Here is a 27,556-nt window from a genome sequence, read left to right as displayed (position 1 = left end):
AATTTAATGGCGGGAGCAAACTCTTTTGGGCCTTTATCTACGGACACGGAATCCGCTGTGCTACTTGCCAGAATTGTTATGCGATTCCTTTTATTGTTTCTTTACGCTTTGTTCGTGTGCACACTGCAGCCGCACCAGCACCCAGTTTCCCTCCCGCCCCAGTTGCTCTTTTTATTATTACAGCCTCCAGCTACGATGCCACGCTACCCCAAAAAAGAGAGAAATTGTAGACAAAAGCGAGGGACATGCTCCAAAAGAGACTGCGAACACAAGAACACTATAAGAAAAGTCACTCAGTTTATCTGTCTGACTGTCTGTCCATTGGTTGGTTAAATGCTCCCCACGCTGTCAATACTCGAAATTGGCATATATGTATGTACACATGTACATATGTAGGTTATGTAAACATGTACATACCCGCATGCGGGATATGGTTGGCTCCGGGTGTTAGCCACAATATCGAACTGAACCACAGAAACACTTGCAGAAGATTCGCCTGCCTTATTCTCGTATTTCTCTTGCTCTGCCCTCCTCATTCTGTGGCATTTTCTGAGGGGGTTTTTGGTTGCTTTTTTTTGTGCGACAAACAAAAGGTTGTTGCATGCTGCCAACGAGTCGGATTGCATTTTAAATTGAATTGCCTTGGTGTTGCGGCATACAAATGGAAATTTATTGAGTTGTACTATGCATGAAAAAAGCGCGGAAAAACCTTTCCATTGTTTGGCCAGCTTTTTCGATTAATGGCAACAATTTTCATAACATTTCACTTGCATGGGCAGGCAGGCAGGCAGGCAGGCATTTAAGGCAGGCATTTATTTGTATTGCCAACTGTTGATTGTTTGAATGAAATTACATAAATTTAAATTGCGCAAAATGTGAAAGATTTCTTTAGTAAAAGTTTGCTCCAATTTATCTCAAATTTATCCCTTTTTTTTGCCGCCTGCTAATGACCGCTGCAGGACGAAATTGCTTGGAAAAATCCGTAACATTATTCAAGCCCACTGTGCACAGTGGCAACATAATAGAGCCATGCCCTGCCATGCCATGCATTTCCTTTTCCGTTCCAGCAGCCACTTCAGAGAAACTGCAAAACCAACAAAAAAAAAAGCACAGAGGGAAGGACTGGAGAAACGTTTAAACAGCAAAAATTCCGCTGCATTCCGATTTGTGTATGTATGGGGGGGGATCTGTATCTATGTATCCAAGTGGCGAGGCAGGATGGTATGCAGGATGCAAGCCACTCTTGGTTATTTTTGTTGGCCAACTAAATCGTCAACGTCAACATTGTTGCTAGACCGTGTTGACATTTAGCCTTGCTACGCTACCACAGGCTACAGTAGGAGAAAAGTAAACACCAACTGAAAGAAAAAGTAAACCATGGGATTCACTGAGCCCCCAGGCACAGAAATCACCACCCCCAGCCCCCAGCCCCCACCCCCATTCTAGATGTGGCCTCTCTAGGCATTGATATAGTACTCCCGCTTCTTCTGGCATTTCTCATACGCAATGTAGCACAGGGCGATGGTGATGAGCACCAGTATGGTGATGCCCATTATAATGCTGACCAGAATAATCTCATCGTTGATGCTCTTGTAGGAGTGACCTGCACAGAAAAGACAAAAAGAAACAGAAACAGATTAAAGAGTGTTGGAAAAGACACGGCAACAAATAAAACAGTTTAAGAGCTGAACGGGAAAGATGCAAAAAGATAAAAGTGAGAGATTCCAGGAGTGGGAAAGATTTAGAGGACAGGCCGCCTTTTGACAAATTACAGGCAATTATTCTTGTCAGGTGGTGCCACAGGCTTGGTTTCCTCCTCCTCCTGTTCGTCCTCCTGTTTGTCAATCAACATTTCGGTTTGTTAGGGCTCCCCCTCCACATGCATATTGATGCCACAGGAGCAGCATGAGGTACTGCCTCCTGGACAACAATGAATGTGGTCAGAGCATGACAAATGCATTGTTATAAAAAATAAACGTTGCTCATGCATATATTTGCCGAAGGCAATCAACCCACCCCACGAGAAAAAAACAGAAAAAGACATAAAAACGAGAAGGAACGTGTGAGTCGCTTCTGGGGACGCGACTCTACTTATACCCGTACTCAGTCAGCATATACATTTTTAAGCATATAATTATTTAGAACTTAAAAAAAAAAAGAAATTTTACATTTTACATTTTTTTGCTACATCTGTTATCTACATCTACATATACTATTTATATTATACATCTAACATGTATATTCTACATGTACCATTTAGATTCTACATCTCCTCCGCTAGGGGTTGCTCGCGCACTGAACGCGGCAGAGTGTGCGAGCGAGAAGGAAAATGAGTTGTGTTGTCTCCGTCGTGATGGGGAGGGGAAGGAACAGAAAATTAATTTCTTCATTCTGGCTATAATTATGATCCGATCTAGATTTGGCAATCTGGTAGATATGGGCATTCTCTACGATACTGCGTTTTTAGTTTTATCGTATCTTTAAAATTGTGCCTGCCACAGATTTTCGTCCTTTGTGTGGGCGGAAGGGGGCGGGGCGAAATTCTGAAATACACTTGTAGCAGTGTGATATCACATAAGTCTGGAAACCAAATTTGGTTTCGCTAGCTCTTATAGTCTCTGAGATCCAGGCGCTCATCGAGACGGACAGACGGACAGACGGACAGACGGACGGACGGACGGACGGACGGACGGACAGACAGACATGGCTATATCGACTCGGCTATTGATGCTGATCAAGAATATATATACTTTATGGGGTCGGAAAATTTTCCTTCTCTGCGTTGCACACATCCACTTTTACCACAAATCTAATATACCCCTTAACTCTTTTTTGAGTACGGGTATAATAAAAATAAGCAATGAACAAAAAGCAAAATAAAAATATTATAAAGATTGAACATGCAATTCGAATTTTTATTACAAAAGCCATTTCAATATTTTACGATGTACATGTATTTGTTTTTGGATTATTAATGCAACGGGAACAGATGTACGCAGAGAGACAAAAAATATTAAATTCCCAGACTTAAGCACGTAATAATGGGGCAAGAATTAAATCCTTTAAGCTGGTTAATACTCCTTGATTCTCAGTTGAAATGTTGTAGGGTATAACCACAATGCTTTATCTTGCTCACACATTTTATTTAATATTTTTAATTAACGAATTCGTAATATTAATTGTTGCGGGGAAGCCCTGTAAATATTTGCATCTGCATTCAATAAATTTCCAGATTTTTCTCGATTCAATTTAAACGAAAGCCATTTGTTATAATGTTTACCATGCCCCCAACCCACCCGAATTTCAATTTGATCAAACCCTCTAAGCGTTGCTTGTGCTTTTTTTTTTGTGTGTGTGCGGCCCTGGCTCATTGTACGGTGCCCCATTTGGGGGTAGCCAGATGTTTGCTTTATGCGTAATTTAACACATAATCGATGGAGCGTTCAGCTCAAAGAGCACACACACAACATCAAACAAGTTAGAGCGACGACGCCAGCCATTGCTGCAGATTTGTTAATTAGACTTCTCGTATGGCAAAGACGACGCCGCCTCAAAGCCAAAATGTCCTGCTGGCCACTAGCCCCATGCCGGACAATAATCTCATCTACATTGTGCGTGTGTGTGTGCGAGAGTGTGGTCAATGTACTTGATTGGCTGGCATCTAGGCGTTGAGTGCTGCTCATGGTTCATGGCTCATGGTCATTTTGCTTTCCTGATAAATTGGCAATCATTTCGATTGTTTTTACCTGACGTGACCCAGCAGAGACCGGCCTTACCTGCTGGCAAGGCAATACAAATCCAAAGCCCGTCTGCGATTTATTGCCATTTTTTAAGTGCTAATAGACTACAGTTTAAGGAAGGACTGTACCAGAAGTAGCCTCAAGAAAACGCAAATGATCTGCCCGTTTTTAGCGTTTGTTTCAACCCAATAAATCTAACAGATACGAAATTCGTGTGTATTAAAACAAATGAAAGGGGGAACCTAAAAAAAAAAGAAGTAAGCCCGAGACGATTGACTTGAGAATGAGATATGTAGCACACAGTGGAGGATCCTCTGTAATTATCCTTACCTATGGGGCTTTGCTGCATTCAAAAACACTTCCTTTCGCACATGATTAAGGCCAATTCGATTTGTGGTATTTGGTTCTCCATACCACAAACGTCCTTAGATGGAAATTCGTTTAATTATCAAAAGTTTGCAGTGCGGTCAAAGTTCTGTGGGTTTCCCCCTCAAACAAATTGCTTGGCCATTTATATTTGAGTATTACATCAAAAGAAAAACCAAACCGCAAATTTCTTAAAACATCAAAAGCGCAATAAAACTTTTGGCCAAACTTAAGAAGTGTAAGGCAGACCAGCGCCAAGTGAGAGTGAGCCGAAGGACAGGCGGCATGCGAAATAATTCATAGATATGCCTAGGGGCCTGCCCATAACTTTTTTTTGGGCCCTGTCAAACTGTGAATTATGAAAGCAGGAAATATGCAAAATGCATGAGGAATGAGAAGAAAGGAAAACGCATTTGACACACACAAATTGAAGCAATCCAAAAATGGAAAAACTGAGCCCCCACAACTTAACTGAGCGTAAATTATTCGGATTTACGACTGGATGAGCCCAGAGACCATTTTTTGGGAGCCAACACTCAAGGACACATGTCCTGCTCTGTCGCTCTGCTGCTCTCCCATTTTTGTATTAAATTTCGCTTATTGTTTTTCCCCAGAAATCCCAACAGTCAATAAAGTCATTTGACAGATTATGTGAATGGAAAAAAAGTAGGAGCAGCCGGGAGGAGCAGCTAGGCAGCAGGAGCCAGTATTCATCTATTGGTTATGTAATATCCGTCTCATATGTATAAGCGTGCTTATGTGCGTCTTTTGTGTGTGCTTGTTTGCTGCTGTCCTGCTGGCTGTCACTGACAAAAATCCTTCGAAATGTGTTTTGTGGCCAACATTAAGGAATTTCATTTGGACCAGACTGAAACCGAAACCGAAACCTTTTTGTTCCCAGAGATGCGACTCCCCCAACTTTTCGCTTTTATGGTTTTTTTCTCCGTAAGCTTTCTTTAATTTCAATTTGACCTTTCCGGTTGCTACCGACTGGGGTTCGGGGCTGGCCTTGGTTTTGGATTGGAGTGGAGTGTGGAAGAGGAAATTATCAATTAAATGACATCAAAGTGTTGCCCCGTTGCCAGTGTTGCCTGCTGATTGACGGTGTGCTAATTGCTACGATAATGAAATAAATATTTAATAAATGAGTGTTTTATGTTAGCAAGACGTCAATATTCTGTACACCAAAGCCTATGGTGATTCCTGCAATGGAAATGCTGACGATGAGTAGCTGGGACCGGCTCACTTTAATAATAAAGCATATTTCCATGACTCCCCTTTAAAACTGTTTCAACTACAAACCCAAACAAAGAATGCGACGAGAACTATAGAATTTCATTCTGTTTCAAGTCTAAACAACATATGCACAGTACAATTCAGTAAATTCTAACAAAATGGCTGAACCAATTGAGTAAGTTAAATTTAAATATAATAAATTTGTTTTGTGTGCATTTAGTAAGTTTAAAAACCAAACCAAACCAGACCAGAACCAAACGAGAAAATCTCCGTGGGTAGGGGCTTGGGGAAATGTTGCCGTTACCATTGGAGGGGAAAATTGACCGTTTTAGTACCACTTATACTCTTACCAATGCTGCTCCATGGTTACGTTAGTGAATCGCCAGTGAGTACAGCCCACCCCTACTCCCCACCCTATCCGCTATTTCTTTTGATTATTATTTTGTACACATTTTAGGAAATTGTTTGCTTATATTTGTTGGTTATTATGGCCATCTTTTGGATAACCGAGGCCATTCCTCTATACCTGACAGCGCTATTACCCATCATGTTTCTGCCAGTTGCCAACTTTTTGGTGAGTATTGATATATGGACCAGAGTGGCGAACGTAGAACAAAAAATGTTACCTTAGAGCTCCGAAAATGTGACCAAGCACTACTTCTCCGGCACTGTTGTGATGTTCTACGGCGGCTTGGTCGTTGCACTGGCCATCGAATATTGCAATTTGCATCAACGGATTGCACTCCAAACGATCATTCTTGTGGGCTGCAGTCCCAGGCGGTAAGTGTTTCTATTTTTTGCTCTCAATTTTACTAGTTAAAGTTCCATTTCAGTTTACTCGCTGGCTGTATGCTGGTTAGTTCTTTTATGAGCCTATGGATATCGAATTCGGCGGGTACGGCCATGATGTGCCCCATTGTCAAGGCAGTGCTTCATGAGATGGAAACTGAGAAAATCTTTCAAGTATTTATGACCCAAGAGGAGGAACCCATGGAGGAGGGCGAGTGAGTGATAGACTTAAGCATTTTTCATACAATTTACTAACATTTCAGGTTTGATCTTTTTGTACAGACCCGCGCACCTGTCAAAGGTTGCCATGTCCTTCTATTTTGGCGTTGCCTATTCGGCCACAGTGGGTGGCTGTGGCACCCTCATTGGCACCGGCACAAATCTGGTCTTTAAGGGTGTCTACGAAACGTAAGCACTGGCATGAAGTTTCTTTTTTGTTTCCTAACCATTTTCATACCTCCCTACCCTACCGCCCCCCCTAAGAACCTTTCCCACTTCCAAGGAGGAAATCAGTTTCCCTCTGTTCATGGCCTATACGTGTCCTCTCGTTGTGATCGCCAACATGATTTGCATGTACATAAGCCTCCTAATCACCCACATGGCACTCTTTCGAGCGGGCAGCAAGACGGGCCAGGCCCTGAAAGTGGCAACCGATAATAAGGACCAAGTGAAGGTCGTTCTACAGCAACGCCTCAAGCTATTGGGTCCCATGAGTGTTCATGAAATTCAAGTGGTTATCGTATTCACATTAATGATTCTATTACTCTTCACCCGCAAGCCGGGCGTCTTTACGGGTTGGACAGCTCTGCTCAATGCCCAGTAAGTGGTGTGCCGGATATATATTTATATTCATACTGTAGGCTGATCCTCTGATCCTCTGCTCCTCCTCTCGTAGGCCAATTGGAACATCTTCAACAGTTTGTGTTTGTGTGATTTTACTTTTTGCACTGCCCACTCAGTACACATTCTTCAAGTATTGCTGTGGCAAGGGTGAGTACTTCCCCCCTTCAGAGATCTCTCAATATATTTATTGCCTCTTTGCAGCTCCTTTTCCCGCTCAAGCCATGGATGCTCTGTTATCGTGGGATTTCTTGCATCGCACCTTGCCTTGGGGTCTCTGCTTTCTTTTGGGTACGTGTCCATGACAGCTATGTCTCCTCTAACTGATCGCATCCATCCTCCATCCCGCCCAGGTGGTGGCTTTGCTTTGGCCGAGGCCTGCAAAGTGAGCGGAGTGACCAAGTATATTGCCAAATCGATGTCGTTTGCCTCAGCGATGCCAATACTATTGGTGCTGCTGATTCTATTGGTATTCACCCTGTTCTGCTCCGCCTTCACCTCGAACGTGGTGGTGGCCAACATTGTCTTGCCCATTTACTGTGAATTGGTAAGCAAAAATCTCCATTGAAATAACCATCGCATAACCGCTCTCTTCCCACAGGCATTTCACCTGGAAGTACATCCCCTATTGCTCACTCTGCCCACATGTCTGATCACAAGTCTGGTATTCCTGTTGCCCGTGAGCACGCCACCAAATGCCATCATCTGTGGCTACGCAAACATCAAGACCAAATATTTGGTAAGCTTAATCTTTAAGTCTCTTTTTATACAGTCATTCACTCAAGCGATTGATCTCTATCCCTCTCTATCTCTCTCTCGTGCAGATTAGAGCTGGCTTATTGCCTACATTCTGGGGACTCTTTTGGGTATTTGTGAATAGCATTAGCTGGGGAATGGTAGTCATTCCCGAAATGAAAACGTTCCCAGATTGGGCCAAAGAGTGGAAAAACAAGACACGTGGACATCTATTAGATGAACTCAAGAGCTTTTATTAAACTGTTTAGAACAAAGACTCTGCAAATTATAATGTTGATTAAAATAAATTACGGAAAATTCCAATGAAAGTTTAAGTTAATTTCTTTGAGAAAAAATACTGATCTACAATGCGCGCCTACTTTCTAGCTTGAGATTTTTATACCCGTACTCAAAAAAGAGTTAAGGGGTATATTGTATTTGTGGTAAAAGTGGATGTGTGCAACGCAGAGAAGGAAACGTTTCCGACCCCATAAAGTATATATATTCTTGATCAGCATCAATAGCCGAGTCGATAGAGCCATGTCCGTCTGTCCGTCTCGATGAGCGCCTAGATCCCAGAGACTATAAGAGCTAGAATAACTAAATTTGGTTTCCAGACTCATGTGATATCACACTGCTACAAGTGTATTTCCGCCCCCTCAAAGGACGAAAATCTCTGGCAGCCACAATTTTAACGATACGATACAAATTAAGGACGCAGTATCGTAGAGAATGCCCATATCTACCAGATTGCCGAATCTGAATCAGATCGGATCATAATTATAGCCGGAATGAAGGACTTAATTTCTGTTGTTTCCCCCTCCTCCTTCAGCAAGAGACCCGCTACTCATTCTCTTTCTCGCTCGCACACTCTGCCTCGTTAAAATTTTTTTTTTAATTCTAAAATGTAAATTTTTTTTAATTCTAAAATTTGAAAAAATCATAAGCTCAAAAATGTATATACTGACTGAGTACGGATATAAGTAGAGTCGCGTCCCCAGAAGCGACGCACACGTTCCTTCTCGTTTTTAATGGATTTCAAGATGTTTTTTTATTTTTTTATTATTTTTTTTAGGTTTATTATGTAGGTCTGTTGTTAACAATTATCACAGACAATAAAGTACAATTATTATTTCCAGTGGAAACCATTCCGAGGAAGGAAAGACAGAGTGCGCTGTTCTGTTAGAGCTGTTGCCGGCGCAGTATGTCATGGCAAATACCTACAAAATATCACCTTTCAATCAGTTAACAAAAATCATTGTAAAAAACGCACAGTACTAGACGTGTGCTGACAAACAGACAACACACACAAATTTAAGTGCAGCCGAAATGGCTGAGTAAGTAGTTGAATGACTGTCAATTTAGAGTTTTATTGGCATTAACCGACCATTGATTGAACAGACCAGAACCAAATGAGCCAATCCCGGCTAAGCGGAGCATGGGAAAATGTTGCGGCTTCCATTGGCGGGGCAAAGCAACAATTCTCATGCCATTGTTGACCTTGCCATTGCTGATCCATGGCGTTACAGAGAAAGAACCAGTAAGTGTGGCACCCTTTGCATGTTGACGAATAATGTTCGCTTAAAGGATGTGAGTTGCAGGCATTTAGATGCATGTATCTGGTGTCCAATATGGCACTCTTTTGGATAACCGAAGCGATTCCTCTCTATTTGACATCGCTATTTCCTGTGGTCTTTTTGCCACTCTTTGATATTTTGGTGAGTGGCAGAGGGAATCGATTAATACCTGATTAAATTTAATCAATTTATATAGAGTTCCGATCAGGTGTGCAAGCTGTACTTTTCCGATACCGTTGTGATGTTTATTGGCGGCCTAATCATAGCCTTGGCCATCGAATATAGCAATCTGCATCAGCGTATTGCCATGAAGACCATACTCATAGTGGGCTGCAGCCCCAGGCGGTAAGTACTGAACGGGCATCCATGGGAAGGATCCACCAATGCAGCTACTCCTTTTTCACGCAGTCTACACTTTGGCTTGGTTATGGTGACATGTTTCATCTCATTGTGGATCTCCAATTCGGCTGCCACAGCCATGATGTGTCCCATTGTCAAGGCTGTGCTCAGCGAACTCGATTCGGTGAGCAATAGTTAAACAGTTGGCTTTAAATTAGATTATATTTATATTTACAATATATATATATATATTACAGCAAAATATATTCACTGTGTACAAAACGCAAGAGGAGGAACCAATGGAGGAGGGCGATCCGCCACATCCATCGACCATATCGATGGCCTTCTATTTTGGCATTGCCTATGCCTCAACAATTGGCGGCTGTGGCACATTAATTGGCACTGGCACAAATCTAACCTTCAAGGGCTTATACGACACGTAAGCAAATAATGTTGCTCCCCATTTGTGGCTCTCATATCAGTGTCCTGCCCTCGCTCTCAGACGATTTCCCAAATCGTTGACCAGCGTTGATTTTCCCATTTTCATGGCCTATGCCATACCACTTGTGGTCATTGTGAACGTACTGCTGCTATATCTTTCGCTGCAAGTCACACACATGGGTCTGTTCCGTCCCAACAGCAAGACGGGCAAGGAGGTGAAGCGCGGCACCGAGGGCCAGGATGTGGTGAAGACTGTGATCAAGGCACGCCACACGGAACTGGGACCCATGACCTGCCATGAGATACAAGTGACGCTGCTGTTCATACTGATGGTATTTCTGCTGTTCACACGCAAGCCGGGCTTTGTGCCTGGCTGGGGGGACTTCCTAAATGCACAGTAAGTACTCATGGGAGTGCGTGGGGTGTGAGCCACTGTTTAATTATTATTTTTTTTTTGTTATTAGGAAAATAGGCAGTGGACCTCCCGTTTGGCTGCCCGTCATATTGCTTTTCGCATTGCCCACACAGTATACGTTCTTCAAGTACTGTTGCGGCAAACGTGAGTAGATCCATTCATTACTTAGCTATGCCCTAATCCGTTTTGTACTGCGATCTGTGCAGCTCCTTACACGGGTCAGAGCATGGATGCCCTGCTCTCCTGGGTCTACATACACACGAATACACCCTGGGGTCTATGTTTTCTGCTGGGTATGTAACAGCACGGGCTCCACTCATTTTTGTAGATATGTACATATATATGTGTCGTTTGCAGGCGGTGGATTTGCTTTGGCCGAGGGCAGCAAGGTCAGTGGCATGGCCAAGATGTTGGGTGATTCGCTGGGATTCGCCTCCAAGATGCCAACTCTTGTCGTCGAGGGCATGTGCATTTTTATTGGCCTATTCTGCACCGCTTTCAGCTCAAATGTGGCCATCTGCAATATACTCATACCGATCTTCAGCGAAATGGCATTGGCCATTAAGATGCATCCCCTGAAGCTGACGCTGCCTCCGACTTTGGCCATCAGCATGGCCTATCATCTGCCAGTGAGCACTCCGCCCAACGCCATTATATCTGGCTATGCTGGCATCAAGACCAAGTACCTGGCCATAGCCGGCATATTGCCGACAATTTGGGCCTTTGTTATCCTGATGCTGAACAGTCAGTGGGGCAAAATTATCTTCCCGGAGACTGCAAAGTTCCCGGATTGGGCAAAGACCTCCTAAACACGTATTCTTATTTTGAAGACACTTACACCCAAAAAAACAGATTTTAAAGCCACACAAGTTAACAAAGACATTCTCAATGCCCCGAATGACGGAAGGCATAAATGGATCTGTGTTGGCCCAACGCCTTGGCTCATTTCATATACACTCACACTCACACAGACACAAAACCCCAAATCCACTAAGGGCTTTGTAAGCCATTTGGAATGTTAATCATATACAAACATAACACATTATGTGCACATTTAACGATGGCGCAAAGACAAAACAAATTCCAATATTTTTGCTTCTTCTGCTCTCCTCTCATGTATGTATCATGTACAAACAATTAATGCACACAAATCTAGCATACATAAGCCTCACGAATCAGCGGAATAAGTTTCCCAATAAAAATAAAACCCACACACCCCCCCAAAAAAAAACTAAATACAAATCAAATTACATTCCAATGCATGTGTAAGTCCCTCTGAATGTTCATGAAATATATGCGCAAACGCTCGTTAATATCAGCAATAACAATCAAGTCATAAATATTTATTTTCAATTAGATTTCCCCAGGGTTAAAAGCGCAGCCACGTGGCAGAAGGGATATACCGCACAGGGATATCCGATTGCCACGATGACAACTTATTTAATGCTTATTTTATGCCATTTACCAACACTGAGAGCTAAGCCACAGACACACAAACACAAACACAAACACACACAGAACCACAGCAGGTGGTCCTTTTCGTGGTCCTGTCTGTGGGATCCTTGCCCCAATGATATAGATTACACAGCGGGCAAGAGGGAGCCAGTGCAAGCTCATAAATAACGCACAATTTGTGGCAATCAAAAACTATGATAAACTTATTCAAAGCTTCCTATAAGCTGCTGCTGGTGGGTGTATTGCTGGTAGCTACGTGTGGGCGTGTACCTCCCGTTGCTAGGGGGCGTTCATTAGGGGGGGTATTCAGACACACTTAGGCGACTTTTTTGGTGAATTTTGGAGGCATTTTGCGTGAAGGAAACAAACAAACAAAAAAGTTTATGCAAACGCAGCAAGAAGTCGTATTTGTGGGTAAAGTACTTGCAACATTAGGCTGTGCCACTCAAAAAGAAATCATTCACGCTTCTAAAATGTGAATAACTATGGTTTATCTGAATGAGAATGGAATTTGCTTTAGCAGGAAGCACAATAAAGACAGGACTTGATTAAACGGACTAAGCAACTTTACCCACTCGAAATTTTCATACACATTTCGGGGGCCGTCCGAGTACCTTGTTCCTTTGCTCTCAAATGTCACACTCGCATTCAGGCGTGAATGATAATACTATGCCGTGTATGCGGGTGGCTGGGATGTCCCATAAAACGAACACAAAAATCCCCCCCAGCTGACATACGCATAAACAAATCATCTGTGCACACACGCACACCCACTTACGCACAGCACAGCACACCACCCCCCACCTAACAAAGGAAATGCCCATTCCACACACGCATTCACGAGTATTCATGTGAATGAGCAACGCAACGAAATAAATGTAATAAAAAAAAAGTGAGACACGGACAGAATGTGGCAAGAATGAGCTTTGAATATGGGAGTACAAATAAATAAATAAAGAAAAAAATAAAAACACGCTGTGCAACACTGATTACGGTATGGCATGCGGCGGGACTTCATCAGGAAAGAATGCCGGGCGTGGTAGGGTAGCTCGGCAGGAGGGAGGAACAAGAGGACGTCAAGTCGACGCCAGTGGGGCAAATATAAGACTCGCCAAATGGGCGACGAGGCAGACAATGGGCAACCAGCCGCTTTTCTCACGCACTGAGAAAATCAAACGAATTTGAGACCAGAAAATCAACAAAACGAATCAAGAATGAATAGATTTGGCAACAGTAGAAGTCATTACAATTTTGAGGAGGTTTCTAAAGAAAAAAAAGAATTTTCCACGACGAACAAAAGAGTTCGATTTTGATTGCAGGCAAACGCCAAACGAAAGCTTTTCGCGAACCTACTCCATCTGTAAATATTCCTTTCTAATTTTAAACATATTCCACATCACATCAAACTCTGAATAAAGTTTAAACCTAATTATTTTTGTGACAACGTTTCTTAATATGAAACTAAGAAAGTAAAACTGTATGCAATATAATAGTTCTTTCTCTCAGTGTACTCCCCAATGAAGCAAGAAGACTGGATACCGGATGTACAGTGGTTAAAAGAGGACTGGAAAGGACACAAAGCAACATGCAAATAAACGAATAATAAAAGTATTAATAATGCTTATCCGCTCCAACATTGAAAATAATAATAATAATATTTATTTAAGTAGATTTTAATCGGGGTTATCTTTAGGCACTTACTACTGTAATAACTGTTGTCCGAATAACCGTACTTTCCGGCTGTTCTACCCCCGCCAGCCATCTTGTTGAATGGCTTTGTTCCTTTCGCTTCGTGGATGATATTTCCTGCCCTGCCCCTGTAGGCTGCAGGCGGCTGGCGCTGGTTGTTAAGGTTGTTCCGTTGTTGTTGTTGTTCTTCTTCTTATTGCCGCTGCTGTCTAGCACCATAAAACACTCAACGCTGAATGAGCTGCTGATCGGCTTTTGGTTGTGCCACAGTTCCTGTTGTCTGTGCTGTTTCCTCAAGTTCTTGCTGCTGGTGCCACCAACTTCTGGTGCTTCTGGAGCGTCCTGCTCCTGCGGCAACATAGACACAGCGAGAGTGAGAGAGAGAGAGAGAAGGAAAAGACTAGTTAGCGTAAGGAATGCATATCAAATCTGAGCAAATCCCAGACACACAAATTGTTAATGACTCTGTCAGAAGCATAATCAACTTGAGTCTGAAGCACTCAGAAATCAGAAATCCCCACCGCACACACATGCCAGGAGGGCGCACAAAACAGAAGGCAAAAAATCATAAGGAAGTTCTGAGGGATGTTCTGGATTTCGGAAACGCTAATTAAAGTAACAAAGCAGGGAATGTTGTGGAATATAAATGGGCGAATACATAAAATAATAATTTAGGTATATATTTCCGCATGAATATCAAACTAAAGCTTGCATTTGTACTCTGAATATTGCCCAAAGAAGATGCTCCCATAAAGTCTTTTAATATGTACAAAATAAAACACATAATTTTGCACTCTCGATTGCTTTTTATGTTGTCTCCAAAATTCGATTAAATTGCCACGTTTCAATTTGTCAATAAGGGAAATAACTCTCGTGGGAACACTCCAAATTTTGTGCCTTAGTCACGTTACGTATACGCAATGTCAGGACCCGTTTTAATTATACCAAAAACACCCAACACAGCAAACATGAAATGCTGCTGTCGCGCCTGGTCGTGTAATTATGCATATAATTAATATGCATGTACTTATTTAATATTAACCAAATGGCTGCCACTTGGAGCATGTCACCAGCAGCAACAGCTACAGCGACAGCAAGGAGTGTGTGTGGCAGTGGAAGATGGAGCCGCTATTGGGTTATTTGTTGCTTCATGGCTCCCTCCTGCACTCCTTCACGTAGGTATCTTGGCAACAATAAATTGTGTTCAATTAGTGCAATTAGTGTAAGAAGCTTTAGTGGGGAAAAGGTGTGGGTACATGCGAGGATAGTACACCTCTATCTCTGTGTGTGTGTGTGTGTGTGAAGGCGTAACTTTGGCCTCGTGGCATAAATAAATTGTTGCCCTACACACCCGCTGGGCACTAGACACTGCCAAGGCTTAGTGAAAGCAATTTGGGAATTGCATTGCCAATTTCTTCAACCGGCAAAAGCTGGGTCAGAGGTGCGCCGCCTGATGCCTGATGCATTTCTCCAGTTGGCTTGCTCCATTTTCTGTAGCAGCGAGAGAGAGAGAGCCTCTTAGCAAGGGCATGGAATGCGTTTAATGAGCTTTGGTATTTGCTTTCCGTAAATGAGAAGAACGCAATTTGCAGACGATAAATTTGAACAGAAATCTGAGCTTTGTTTTAATGGTGTTCGAGGTTCTCCCCCCGCCCCACCAACAACCTGGAAATGTTTTGCAGTGGAATTAAGTGGGATTAGGTTGCTTTTCTATGAATATAAATTGAATTGAAATTGATTTTTATTGCTCTTTGTGAAGCAGTTTTCAAGTAAATTTCATTAAAAATCAAATTAATTCTTAAGATAAGCAAATAATACGAATACGAAGCTTAACAAACTTACTCTATATATTAGCCACATCAATCAGCTGCCACAACTTTAGTGGCCTTGTTGCCTAATAGCTGAACAACTAAGAGCACGTAGGAACTGCCACAAAATTCAACATCGATGCCCCCTATCACACATCAGTCACTCAGGCAACAATCTATGTAGGGATTCGTGAGCGAAAAAAAACTTTGTGCATCAGAAACTTTTGCTGTGTGGGGCTGGCAATTGGCTTAGCTTTCGATACCATTTATTAGCTTCCACGCACAGGTTACGGCATGCATGTATCCCCTCCTCCACTCCACACATGGCATAAACAATATGTTATGTGTGCATAAAGTTATTCAAATTAAAGTGCATACATGCAGGATCCATTTTGCATATAACCATTCAGGAAGGCGTTCGGGGCACGGGGCAACCCACGCGATTATGAACTCAAAGTTTCTAGTGGATCACATCATCCAAAGTTTTAGTGATTTCTTGCACGTACTTTCAGCTCAAACTCAATTACACCTTCAAAGAGCAATTCCGCCTTTTTCTTTATTTTTGCTGCTTCCCTGCCCTGCTGCGGAGAACCCACAACAAACCCATACAAAATAATAAAAGTTTTCCTCGCTTTTCTGTTTGTTTTTCCATTGTGCTGCTGTCGCCTGTAGTGGAGTGCACGAGGTACGTAGGTACAGCTAAAGCTGCTGGGGAGCAAGGACGCGTCCCAGACTAAGTGAGAACATATGTTCGGACAGCAGATACACAAGATAGAATGCACTAAGAAAAACGTTAGGCACAGATCTATTATCTATTATCAATAAATAATCCAAGCAACTCTAAGCCCTGGCCCACTCTGCAGCCAACCTTTGAGCAGGCATTTTCAATGATATCTTTCAAGGCAGCCAAAAGACCTTCAACTAGTTCCAAAAATTGCTCCCTAAATATAGTTTTTTTTCGCTCAGTGCCAGAGCCACAAAGAAGGGCAGGAGGGACCAGTCCGTGCGGATGAGCAAGAGGAAGCTCGAGTGATGGCATCCATATCAGGGGTCCCCATAGGTTCCGCGCCTTTTCGTCCCGTCCCGTTCCGTTCCGTGCCGCGTGTGTGGCCTGGCTGTAAAGCCAAGTGATGCCCGAAAATAGCACTAAAATTGTCGCCCCCTGCGTATTGTCTGTTTTTGGCCTCACTTTCTCCTTGTCTCTGTGTCTGTGTTGAGTTGGAGTGTTAATGTGTGTGTTTGAATGAGAGTGTGTGCTTTGTCTGTGTGTGTGGTGTGGTGTATGCCACATCCCGTTTCCTGGGCATGGCGTGTGCGCACGAGTGCCATTGTCTAAATTATTTGGATGGCGTACATTTTACGTTGAATTTGCGTGCCTTCGACCCAAGGTTCCTGTCCATCGACCCTACCCGTTCTTCAATCAGCATGCAAAAAACAATACATCAATTTGTACATACGTATGTGCATACGTCGCTCTGGTGTTTGTCAGGGCAAGTGATTCCTCATGATTGGCCTAATTGTCAGTCAGGCTCAGAGCAGCACTCGATGGGAATGCAAAATGCAAAATGGGAAATGCCAAACCGATTCGTTCTTCAGTTTTTTTGTGCGTGTGAATTCAAGTACTTTATATGGAGAAAAGTACGTGTAACTGTGCAATACCCTCGTGTGTATATGCCCTCGTACATAAATATATATATCCAGGTGGAATATGTACATAAGGTTGCTTAATTGATGTGCTAATGGATGCTTTGTTTTTAAATGTATGCTTTTATTTTTACAGAGAGAGAGAGAGTTCAGTGGCGTCCCCAGAAAAACTTTCACGCGTGTATTTTTAAGGGTTACTTATTTGCAGAGGAAACAAGTAAATAAATTGAAATTGATTCCTTTGGGAGGGCTAGTAGGGCATACATATATGGCACACAGTGTTACATTTTGTATACAATATCAAACGCGTTTGAATAATTAAATTATGGCAACAGTTTTTGGGTTGATTTTCTCCAACCATTTAGAACATAAAATATTCAGTTATTGTGGGTGCAGACTGTGGTTACATTTTAGAGAAACTTTTACATATCTCCTCGTTTTTCTTTGATTGATTGATTTGCTTTCGAACAACAGCAATCAAACTTCTAGCTGCAAAGACTTAAAAATAAAACTTATTTCGAATATTTCTTGGGTCACGTCCTCACGTCCAACGTCATCTATATACATATATATTTGTTTTATTATTCTTGCGAAACTTGAAATAGTTGCCCAAATAAACAGCCAATGATGAATGCTTTAACCTCTTTGCCATTTTTTGCTCATTTTTCCCTAATTTTCTTTTATTGATCCATTTGCCATTCCTTTAATGTAATATCAATAGCTTAACCAAATTAGTTTTTCCACCATAAACTGCAAGGCAAATACATTTATTTACCTCTTGCTTTGAGTGCCGGTAAGCCCTATAACTAGACAGGGGAAACCTTCAATCAATCTTATTTTTTAATTGTCCAAGTGTAAAGCACAAATCCAGTCAGATATTTCTGTGCTTTAAGGATTCGTGTTGCTCTTCGTTGAATGAGAATCGACGCACAACAGTCTTAACCGGATTTCCCTTAAGCTTTCAGTGAACAAAATTGAAAAAATATAAACTCGTTCGAGTGCCACAGCACCACGAGTAGATAAATGGAAATATAGCTCAAGTCGGTTCCATTAAATATTGCGCGACGTGTTCTACTTTAAATGGAAACTTTTCCACATCTCCTTTTTGCTACTTTTTTTTTTGTAGCTGCCACAGCAATGGCAAATGCACGGATAGATGCTAATAAGAGATTCAGCTAGAAATTTCATAATTAAAAGCGTATTTTGTAGCAACAAAACAGGAAAATATGTGTGGTGGGGTGGGGAGGAGGGTGAAATATTGCTTTATAATGCAAATTTGAAAATGGAAAACAAGGTTGATTCAATTGTGCTTAAGGCATTATTGTGTTTTATACGCAAATCAATTTAATTGCATACGAAAACAGTGAACAGAGTGAAGCTTCGGATGCAAATACAGATATGATTGATATGTATGTGGAACTGGAACTATTCTGTGATCTAAATATTTTCTTCATTTGGTTTGCGCTTCTGCAAAACCAGCACCAGGGTTACCAGGTTTAAATGTCAATTGTGGCATATTTCCAGATTAATTTGATTTATATTTTTGTACAGATTTTGTTCCACATACATATGTATAATACATGCATAGTAGTTTTTTTTATGTGTTAACATGAGTTGGTATTTTCATTTCATGAAAAACAGTCTCCAGAGGTTTGAACTCTTTTCCGGGCACTCCGTAGTAGAAACCCTCGATATAGCCCAACACATCCACGGTGGCATTTGTTTCACTTTTCAGGGCAATGGAATCGTGCACATACACAAACATGTCAATGGATTTTTGGAGGTGTTTGGTATCGAGTTTGGCCAACACACGTTTACTGCCATGGGAGTGAAGTTGCAATTCGGCATCGAAGCCCTTTTCCAAATTGATGCTCAATATATGGACATACTTCGAAGCGTCTAGTTTGTAAATAAAGCCAGACTTCATCGTCATAACTGACAGCATTGGAATCATATTGCGCTAAGCCTTAGGAAAAGCAAAGGCCCGAAAAGTTAGGCCACGGGTACGCAGAAAATTATAATTAATTTACTTACTCTTGGTTAAGTGGTTCACAAGGCTCAAAGGGTTTACAGCTAGTAGCGAAAGGGATTTGGAAAGTTTACCAGAAATGTGTCAGATATTTTCGTGTAGAAATTGAAGAATTGTCACGCTGAATGAGACATTGTTTGAATCAAGGTTTTGAGCCTAGATTCGTTGAATATTTGATATTTCGTAGACTTTTTTTTAGCTCCATACAGCCCAAATATCTGATTTATGGTATTTCATATGGCATTCTACTTATTTACCAACGATTTATAGAACAAACTGACTCAGAACCAAGTGATTGACGTCAATAGCTGCTGCAATATCATTAGTTCATAGCTGATTCATATCATCAGAGCTACAGAACTTGTAGCCATACTGTCTGCTGCCATGGCATCCGTTCCCATAAAGTTGCTGATTCTAAATATAATTTGAGCTTTGGGTAAGAAGAATCTTCAATAGAAACGCACATCCCAAAACCGCTTAAAGAAGAATGCGTAAAATTAAAAGTGTAATAAAAGACCATTAATAAAAACTGTAACAACAATTCCTAGAACACAGAACAGACAGCAGCTTCCCCACGGGCACTTTTCCAAGTCCCATTTCATAATAGAAATGGCTCATTCATACCTAAATCATAATATGCAAATTAAGGGTGCTAAAAACACGGCTTAAATGCTTTAAAATTAAACGTATATTTTTTTTTGGGGAGCAAAACCATATTGGCCAGGTCCTGACGCAACGCCAAACGGAGGTTGATGGATTGTTATCGGGTTGGCTGGTTGGTTGGTTGGTTGGTTGGTTGGTAGGTGATGCGTGAACTTGACTCTGAACTGTGAAAAATGAAGTGCTGATGGAAGTATAAAAATTTCAGCATGCAGTAAAACGGTGGCCATAAACAACGTAGCCTCCCTAGACGACGACCATCCCACACCCAGCCACTCTCCCACTCCCTGCAAAGTCCCTTATAGGTATAGAATGGCGTCGGGCAGAGGGCAAACCACACCTGAATGGTGTGCAGAACCCACCAAAGCAAGTCTGTAATTGATTTATATTGGCCATATGGCTGAGCGCTTACCCCGGCAGCCAGTTACCACAGCTATTGTTGTCTGCCAACTGCCATTAAATTACTAATTAAGATCTATCTCGGTTGACTGGCAGTTGTCCAGCAGTTGGCCGCAAATCTCATGCCTTTCAAATATCCTTTTTTTGGGGGGTGTGTTGGGTCGGGTCTCGGCTCCGGGGTTCCAGTTTCAATTTCAGTACTTTTCTGACCCCCGCACGCACACTCGCACAGCAGCAGCCCGCCAGGCGACACAAAAGCGCGCGAAATTACACAAACAAACACGCACACGAACGGGCCACACGCACAGCGTAAGGGACTCAGGACTGGTCTAAGTAAATATGGCGCCAAACGGAGATACGATGTCGTCCACCCGGATGAATCTGTCGTTGCGTTCGTTGCGTGTTTTGTGGCGCAGCGTCTGCTCTGGCCGACGGTATTTGTTGTACTAACTGTGGCCCCCAGCCTGTGTGGCTTGTGATGAATGAACATGAAGCCAAGCCGAATCAGACGAAGGATGCCAAAACCACTTTGCATTTGTCTGTGAAAGATACGAGCGAACAGTTGGAGAGCTTTTACTACGCCGCGAGCTTTTACCACCACCACCCCACAAAACGAGTGGCTGGGCTGGGCTTCGTGCGGAGCCAAAATGCTGTGCTCCATGGCAGAGATTCGATTCAGTTCGTTTGATGTTTGGTGGTATGTTCACAGAATTTAATGCTTAAACTTTGGTCGCCTTCAACAGATTGGCATGGTAGGCAATGTGCTCGCCCACAAATGTGGATATATAGAAATAGCCATGATCGTAGCCTTCGCGCTGCTTGTAGATGGTCTGGATATGCTCGTTGGAGTCGGCGGCCGCCAGTAGATTCTCCGGCAGCAGCTGCTTGGCAGCAAGGAAGTTATCCGCCAGTCCCTGATCGATGAACAGCTCCTGGGGCGTGCTCTCGTACTGGGAGACCAGTCGGGTGGCATCCCACTGGTCCCAGTCGGACGTGTCGGCGCCAATGTAGCCGGTGAGAGCCTTTTTGCCCCATGCACCCTCCGAGGGATTGGCAATGGGTGCAAATGCTGACACCGATTTGTAGAGGCCGGGATTCTTCAGGGCACAGATCAAGGCTCCGTGTCCGCCCATGCTGTGGCCAAAGATGCCACGCCTTCCGGCCGCCACTGGCAGATTGGCATTGACCACTTCGACCAGTTCCTCGGTAACATAGCTGTACATCTTGTAGTGCTTCGACCAGGGCTCCTGTTTGGCATCCACATAGAAGCCGGCACCGCTCCCGAAATCGTACGCATCATCCTGTCCGGGCAGCTCGAGGCCACGGGGCGAGGTGTCCGGATTGACCACGATGATTCCGTGCTGGGCGGCGTGCTGCTGAAAGCCGCTCTTCTGTATAAAGTTCTCGTGCGTGCAGGTGAGACCGCTGAGGAAAAACAACACCGGGCAGGGCGTCTTATCAAGGGCAGCAGCCGGCAGAAACACGCCAAAGGTCATGTCGCAGTTCAGCGTCCTGGAGTTGTGCTGGTACACGCGCTGCTCGCCCTCGAAGCATTTTACACTGGAAATAAGTTCGAGCACCATGTTCTGCAAGTAATAAAGGGGATTAAGTATGTTTAATTGCCTTAATTCAAGAAATATTAAAGATTAAATTTACGTGTTGTTGTTTTTCCAAAAATAAACTAGTGTTCGTGAACGAACCAGTTTTTTTGCTGTTCAGTGGAAGTTCACATGAGCCCACTTAATCCACAATTAAAAAACTTTATTTAAAACTTTTATTAAACCGTAATTTTATTTTTTTCCGATTTTCTACAAGATTTAAGGGCTCTTATTAATTGCAATGCTAATAAAAAATAGTTTAAACAAAAAGACAAACAACTTTTACATGTTAACTACACATTTGATACATATTAACTACATGTTCATGTAATTATCAACAGCGAAACTAACGTGGATATCTGTATGTAACATTTGTAACATCTGTAACATTAACTTTCTTGTTACACAACACTAGCAATGTTATCTCAAATCGTGATGGTTTTCAAAATTCTCGTTGAAATTTTGTCGATAAAAGCAGTAATATGGTACTTGTTGATGCCAAAATTGAGCAAATAGTATTTAATTTTATCATGGTATACTGGTATTTTTGAACAACTTCCTGGTATGTAATGGTATTTTGCGACTGGTCACTTTATTCGTTCATTATCCCATTGTCGCCCAGGGTGGTATTTAATATTTTCACAAAATGTATGTAACTTTAAAATATTTTACGCATTACAGGTGAAAGATGTCGGTGGTAATTTTTGTTTTGTAAGTAAAGACGAGGATGGAGCTACAAGGAGCCCTTACAAACAGTATTATTTTCCGCAGTTTAACAAAGGATGCTCAACTTTTTAAACAGAGGGGTGCTAAGTGGGTTAAGTCTCGTTTGATATTTATTTTTTCGCCTTTTTTATCGTTATCACTCTGCGACTTTGCCTCCAAATTTGCATTTTTTAAGAAAACAACTCATTTTTTAATAAAAAAAAAATTAAGAGATGTCCGAGGAACAGTCAAGCACCTCAGCCTTTGGCTTCAAGAAGCGGAACATTAACAGAGGAGCTGCCATGCGCCGCAAGAAGGAGAGCAGCAGCAGCAATGATTCAGGTACGTGCCGGTTTACCGCCAAACAACAAAAACACTGCAATAATCTTATAAAAAACAGCCAAAAGCAGCGATGAGGAGACCCAGAACAAGGCCAGTGCTCTTGTGCGGGCCGAGAACCGCCGCAAACGAACAAATCCCAACTTTCAAAGCACCAAGACGGTGAGCAAGGCCAAGCGACAGGCGGGTGTCACGGAGGAGGCCACATCCAGCGATGGCAAATCCGAAGATGATGGACTGGGCGTGGCATACAAATCGAAACGTGAGGCGCTGCCCAGTGGTCCCCAGGATCAGGGTGCCACTTCAGTCAACGAAATGGACACGGAACTGGATCGCGATGCTCAGGCAATACATGCCCGGGCGCTGAAGATCAACGAGGAGCTGGAGGGCAAGGCCGACGACAAGATCTACCGTGGCATCAACAACTATGCCCAGTATTACAAAAAGCAGGATACGGCGGCGGGTAATGCCAGCTCTGGAATGGTGCGCAGCGGACCCATTCGGGCGCCGGCTCACCTCAGAGCCACCGTGCGCTGGGACTACCAGCCGGATATCTGCAAGGACTACAAGGAGACGGGCTACTGTGGCTTTGGTGACAGCTGCAAGTTCCTGCACGATCGCAGCGACTACAAGGCCGGCTGGCAGCTGGAAGCCGATCACGAGGCGCAACGTCGCGGCGACTGTGAATCGGATGGGGACGATGGCAAGTACGAGATCCACTCGGACGAGGAATCGCTGCCCTTCAAGTGCCACATATGTCGCCAGACCTTTGTCAATCCTGTGGTGACCAAGTGAGGGAATTCCATAATTTATATCTGGCGGTTATTGATATTTATATTTCTTTTTTTGTGCAGATGCAAACATTATTTCTGTGAAAAGTGCGCCCTGGCACAGTACAAAAAGTCGCAACGCTGCATAATTTGTTCGCAGCAGACAAATGGCATTTTCAATCCGGCCAAAGAACTGATGGCCCGCCTCAAAGCGAAACCCATGGAATCTGGCGATAGCGATGATGAGACTGCAGCGGCAGAAGAGCACAATCAGGGAGAGGAGAAAACTCAGGAGATTTCCTCCGAAGATAGCGATTAAGAATAATGTGATTTGTGTTTGAAATTTTTGTATAAAACGCGGGTCTTAGAACAGCCCACACATGTAGCTGAGAGAACAATCAATGTACGGGATTTGCCCTGCTCTTTGTAGCTTATTCCTAACGCTGCGCTGCCTACGTGCCTGAGGATGTACTGTGTACTGAGAAGAATGTGACGATCACTCGAAGGCCAGCTACGCACAGATTGGCTGCTATATACATAGCTAAAGTATAGGAGATAAAAAGAAAAGTCGATGCAGAATTAATGTAAAACTACAGTGCAAATGGCAGCTACATATATGATATAATTGTTCGATCTGTTGTCTAGTCCTGTCGCAACAGAGAGTACAGAAACAGACAGGCATACGGATATGGCTGCTGTTTCTTGTGTGCTTCGGAGCCCGCCCCTATAGAACTCACCGCTGTCATAATATGGCCAAAACTTAGCACACCCAATTTCTTCTTTTGCGGGCTGTATGTAAAGGCGAAGCTACTCATTCCACTGATGCTCGGCAGCTTAAACGATGGGCCTGCAGCAGTGCGCTTCAAACGCGGTTTTTTGCTTGAGCCAGAGGGCATACTGAATATTACAACAAATTTGTATGCTTACAGTCTTTTGGGGGGCAATGTGAATAATTGTGGAATTTCGATGGCATAATGTTGACATTTAGGTCTAGGCAGAGATCAGTACTTGAACTTTCTTTGTGGACTAGAGTGGTCCACTCTCTGCTCTCCATCTGCAGCTCTCTGAGGGGCAATCAAGCGCAAAACAATCAAAAGAACACAAATTGAAGACCCATCCTCCTTGGACCTGGCTGAGCGGCGAAAGTCAAGCGCAATTTTATATCCATAATTCAATTGGCAGAACTTTCATTTCCGGTCTTGTGCGCCCCAGTACACACCCATAGAGAAACACACACACAGGCACAGACACACAGTGCAGAAGCAGAAAGGAAAAAGTAAAAGGCAAAGAGAAATAGAGAGTTATCCGTGAGGGAATATGGGTATTGGTGGTCCTTCCTTCCCTTTGACTGCTTCTGCTTTGGCACGCTAAAATCAGAAATCTCTCCTGCCAAAACTTCAGCCAAGCGCCGCATTGTTCACCAGCACAAAGCCAGAATATTGGCCAATTGTAACGAATCGAAGCAAAGCAGCCAGCAAGCCAGCCAGCCAGCCACACATTCTCTTCGTGCCTCTCTCCTCTGGGGCATGCAAAATATGAGCCTGAGCACATAAGCTGCTAAAAACAATGCAGCAGCTGCAAAGGGCTGACTGCCGCACTGAAAAGTTGATGTTTCCTTTCAGCTACTGGCCCACAAATCACCAGAGATGGCTCCAATGTCGGACGCGGGTTCTGCACCAAGGGGCTGCAGTGCTTTCGATGGCAAGGCAACGGCTTGAAAGATTAGAAAATAAAAAGCAGCATCTAAGATCTCCCATACTTGGGATTGGTTATATCTATTACTGATTATAATCAAGTTCTGAAGAAGCTCCTCCATTGCAGAGAGACAGAGAGCGAGAGTAAATGTCTCTCTTAAACAGAAATTAATCGCATCCTCAAGTCACGTTCGCTGTTCGCCTCACATTTTATGTGCCACTCACTTATTGGCAATGGATAATTGAATAACAAAGTCGTGCATGATGAACGAACGCGTCCTCCTAATTGAGTGGAAAAGGAAAAGAGTGGGTAGAGAGTGGGAGAAGCAATCAGCACACACAGAGCCACGAATAATGGGAGCGCCAAATCAGTTTTAATTATTTCCATAAATGTCAAAGCGTGGCCCATACGTGAGAGTCTTGGAATTTTATAGTTCCTCTATCAAGCGGCTTTGATTGCCAAAGCGGAAATGGGAAAATGGGTAAATCGAGTGGGGCGCTGCTCGGAAATTTTCCGCCTAATTAGGAAGTGAAAATTAATGTACCGTTCTACCCACACGATTGCCGTTTGGCCCTCAATGTAATTAAGCGTTAAATGCGTTTGACGCCTTGAGAGAAACGACTCTGCCTCAGTTTTCTTTGACTAAACTCGTATCTTTCCAAGGATCCTACTGTTGTTGTTTTGCTCTAAACACTCTTTGAAAGGGTAGAGGCATTTTGCTATTATCTTTCTAGCAGCTTTCTGCTTTTAAAATAATTTTCTAAGTTAATTCTTAGTTTCTTTATTTTTGTGTAAATAATCCAATCAAATGGTTGAATAAAAATGCATGTAATTATATGATTTAGCTATCATGGAATCGTTTGGTGCTAAGTCTAAGAGGGCATCCAATGGGTGCTTCGTCCCTTCGTATTTATCTTGCGTATTCTGTCTCTGTCCTCTGTAACTGTAGCTGTGTTGCGTATACGTATCTGTGTTGCGTATACGTATCTGTGTTGTCTTTGAGGTAGCTGTCTGCACGTTTTCCTTTGCTGCTTGCTGTTTGTTTTCATTCGCTTTTATTTATTGGCTTCTAATGTCATTGACTATTATCCCTTAGGGCTAGAGTCCAGAGTCCAGGAAGCGACTCCCTTTCCAACTCATACCCAATACCGCACCCCCCCTGTGACTTGGAGCTCAACTTGTCGCTTATTGTGTCAATTATCATTAATTTCTAAATGCTCTCTTGTCTTCACCGAAGGTTGTCGCACCTTTTTGAATGATACTCCCACCCATCCACCAATATCTAAGGGGGCTGCTGGCTACTGACTACTGGCTGCTGGCAGGACGTGTCCTGGCCATGCTGACAATGTTACCCTTGGCCATATAAATTGTTATTGCCTGTCGTCCATGGGTTACGTAGAACTCTGCGTCTGGGACATTCTTAAAGTTGTGCAAACTCCATTTGGCATCGCAGTTTGTGGGGCGTAGCCGTTAGGCTGTATTTATGTTTCGGTTCTTCATGATTTATTATCCCTTAGAGTGTGGATTTTACTTCCAGCACTCCACAAAGTGTTACAAGTGAAATATATTTAAAATTTCAATTGAATAGTTGCTTAATTATTACATTATTTAACTCCACACTGCGCTGCGGCCATAAATAATCGCGAACAACAGTATTAAGCCACCGCAGAAATCCAGCCTCATTAATCTTTCACTTTAAATAGTCCCCCAATAATTATGAAATAACAACAGCAAAACGATTGTTATGGCACGGCCACAACCAAACCAATTAAAACCCAATTTAATGAGATAACAATTTATGAAAATCCACAAATTGAATGCCAATAAAATAATTGTCTAAGCAAAACAAAATACCAGAGAGTGGGTGAGTGTCATCTGTATTGGTTCTGTATCGAAAGAAGCAATGAAGAGAAGGCGATTGAATGGCGATTAAATGGCGATTGAACCAGCATATTCTAGCAGTTTTAATTACGTGAATTCTCCAATTCTATTCTAATTCTATTTAGGAACAGCTCACAATATTCACCATGCCTAACCACATCTGCATAGATTTTTGCGCATTTCTCCAATCACAAAGAGCAAGAAATCTCTTTGGTAAATCTGTTTGCCAATATGTAACCCATCCGAAAGTTTTGGGCAACCGAACAAATTTGTGTCTCCGCAACCGCAACTTTAATTTATAGCAAACATTTTGTTTGGGACACCAAACAGCATCTTTGACACTTACTGCAAGTGTCCGCTCTTGGGGTGGTCCTGCCTGGCAGGGGTCTGCCTGGCAGGGGTCTGC

The 27,556-nt window shown here is 42.9% G+C and overlaps 6 protein-coding genes across 7 annotated transcripts; 3 read left to right on the top strand and 3 right to left on the bottom strand.

The window, feature by feature from the left end:
- Positions 1-1,451: 1,451 nt before the first annotated feature.
- Positions 1,452-20,335, bottom strand: LOC111065785. Its single transcript, XM_022354177.2, has 3 exons — positions 20,176-20,335; positions 13,635-13,970; positions 1,452-1,603 (listed from the first exon to the last, which is right to left on the bottom strand). The coding sequence occupies exons 2-3, from the start codon at positions 13,693-13,695 to the stop codon at positions 1,458-1,460; spliced, it is 207 nt and encodes a 68-aa protein (XP_022209869.1). The 5' UTR covers positions 13,696-13,970; positions 20,176-20,335; the 3' UTR covers positions 1,452-1,457.
- Positions 5,410-8,025, top strand: LOC111065780 (protein I'm not dead yet 2-like). The gene is made up of 12 exons (XM_022354172.2): positions 5,410-5,517; positions 5,589-5,727; positions 5,800-5,916; positions 5,974-6,122; positions 6,176-6,346; positions 6,414-6,539; positions 6,615-6,950; positions 7,027-7,121; positions 7,176-7,262; positions 7,325-7,518; positions 7,573-7,710; positions 7,796-8,025. The coding sequence occupies exons 1-12, from the start codon at positions 5,501-5,503 to the stop codon at positions 7,964-7,966; spliced, it is 1,740 nt and encodes a 579-aa protein (XP_022209864.2). The 5' UTR covers positions 5,410-5,500; the 3' UTR covers positions 7,967-8,025.
- Positions 8,928-11,800, top strand: LOC111065781 (protein I'm not dead yet 2-like). The gene is made up of 10 exons (XM_022354173.2): positions 8,928-9,043; positions 9,108-9,246; positions 9,308-9,424; positions 9,480-9,628; positions 9,692-9,806; positions 9,880-10,061; positions 10,125-10,460; positions 10,528-10,622; positions 10,685-10,771; positions 10,836-11,800. Exons 1-10 carry the CDS (start codon positions 9,036-9,038, stop codon positions 11,285-11,287), a joined length of 1,680 nt encoding a protein of 559 aa, XP_022209865.1. The 5' UTR covers positions 8,928-9,035; the 3' UTR covers positions 11,288-11,800.
- Positions 18,386-19,267, bottom strand: LOC121404763. Its single transcript, XM_041595022.1, has 2 exons — positions 19,109-19,267; positions 18,386-19,040 (listed from the first exon to the last, which is right to left on the bottom strand). Exon 2 carries the CDS (start codon positions 19,026-19,028, stop codon positions 18,672-18,674), a length of 357 nt encoding a protein of 118 aa, XP_041450956.1. The 5' UTR covers positions 19,029-19,040; positions 19,109-19,267; the 3' UTR covers positions 18,386-18,671.
- A 520-nt stretch (positions 20,336-20,855) lies between the features above and the next one.
- Positions 20,856-24,534, bottom strand: LOC111065784 (S-formylglutathione hydrolase). Of its 2 annotated transcripts, none has more exons than XM_022354175.2 (2): positions 24,312-24,534; positions 20,856-21,748 (listed from the first exon to the last, which is right to left on the bottom strand). In XM_022354175.2, the coding sequence occupies exons 1-2, from the start codon at positions 24,468-24,470 to the stop codon at positions 20,882-20,884; spliced, it is 1,026 nt and encodes a 341-aa protein (XP_022209867.2). In that variant the 5' UTR covers positions 24,471-24,534; the 3' UTR covers positions 20,856-20,881. The 2 variants fall into 2 exon arrangements, with proteins under 2 accessions (XP_022209867.2, XP_022209868.2); XM_022354176.2 differs by lacking the exon at positions 24,312-24,534 and adding an exon at positions 21,819-21,920.
- LOC111065782 (E3 ubiquitin-protein ligase RNF113A) lies at positions 22,663-23,942 on the top strand. Its single transcript, XM_022354174.2, has 3 exons — positions 22,663-22,807; positions 22,866-23,595; positions 23,659-23,942. The coding sequence occupies exons 1-3, from the start codon at positions 22,699-22,701 to the stop codon at positions 23,891-23,893; spliced, it is 1,074 nt and encodes a 357-aa protein (XP_022209866.2). The 5' UTR covers positions 22,663-22,698; the 3' UTR covers positions 23,894-23,942.
- Positions 24,535-27,556: the final 3,022 nt, after the last annotated feature.

Source organism: Drosophila obscura, unplaced genomic scaffold, assembly GCF_018151105.1.
Source record: "Drosophila obscura isolate BZ-5 IFL unplaced genomic scaffold, ASM1815110v1 contig_4, whole genome shotgun sequence".
NCBI lineage: Eukaryota > Metazoa > Arthropoda > Insecta > Diptera > Drosophilidae > Drosophila > Drosophila obscura.
The sequence above is the reverse complement of the archived record's forward strand: the minus strand, read 5'-3'. Positions and strand labels throughout refer to the sequence as shown.

Excerpts from the sequence above, each read along its gene's own strand:
- LOC111065780 (XM_022354172.2), top strand. Across the intron at positions 6,347-6,413 it reads GAACCCATGGAGGAGGGCGA|ACCCGCGCACCTGTCAAAGG; the intron begins GTGAGTGATAGA and ends CTTTTTGTACAG. Across the intron at positions 6,951-7,026 it reads ACAGCTCTGCTCAATGCCCA|GCCAATTGGAACATCTTCAA; the intron begins GTAAGTGGTGTG and ends CTCCTCTCGTAG.
- LOC111065781 (XM_022354173.2), top strand. Across the intron at positions 9,629-9,691 it reads GTGGGCTGCAGCCCCAGGCG|TCTACACTTTGGCTTGGTTA; the intron begins GTAAGTACTGAA and ends TTTTTCACGCAG. Across the intron at positions 10,062-10,124 it reads TTCAAGGGCTTATACGACAC|ACGATTTCCCAAATCGTTGA; the intron begins GTAAGCAAATAA and ends CCTCGCTCTCAG.
- LOC111065785 (XM_022354177.2), bottom strand. The coding sequence starts at position 13,695 with ATGGCTGGCGGGGGTAGAACAGCCGGAAAGTACGGTTATTCGGACAAC. Across the intron at positions 1,604-13,634 it reads GGACAACAGTTATTACAGTA|GTCACTCCTACAAGAGCATC; the intron begins GTAAGTGCCTAA and ends TTTTCTGTGCAG.
- LOC121404763 (XM_041595022.1), bottom strand. The coding sequence starts at position 19,028 with ATGATTCCAATGCTGTCAGTTATGACGATGAAGTCTGGCTTTATTTAC.
- LOC111065782 (XM_022354174.2), top strand. The coding sequence starts at position 22,699 with ATGTCCGAGGAACAGTCAAGCACCTCAGCCTTTGGCTTCAAGAAGCGG. Across the intron at positions 22,808-22,865 it reads CAGCAGCAGCAATGATTCAG|CCAAAAGCAGCGATGAGGAG; the intron begins GTACGTGCCGGT and ends TATAAAAAACAG. Across the intron at positions 23,596-23,658 it reads GTCAATCCTGTGGTGACCAA|ATGCAAACATTATTTCTGTG; the intron begins GTGAGGGAATTC and ends TTTTTTGTGCAG.
- LOC111065784 (XM_022354175.2), bottom strand. The coding sequence starts at position 24,470 with ATGCCCTCTGGCTCAAGCAAAAAACCGCGTTTGAAGCGCACTGCTGCA. Across the intron at positions 21,749-24,311 it reads TTGGCCATATTATGACAGCG|AACATGGTGCTCGAACTTAT; the intron begins GTGAGTTCTATA and ends TATTACTTGCAG.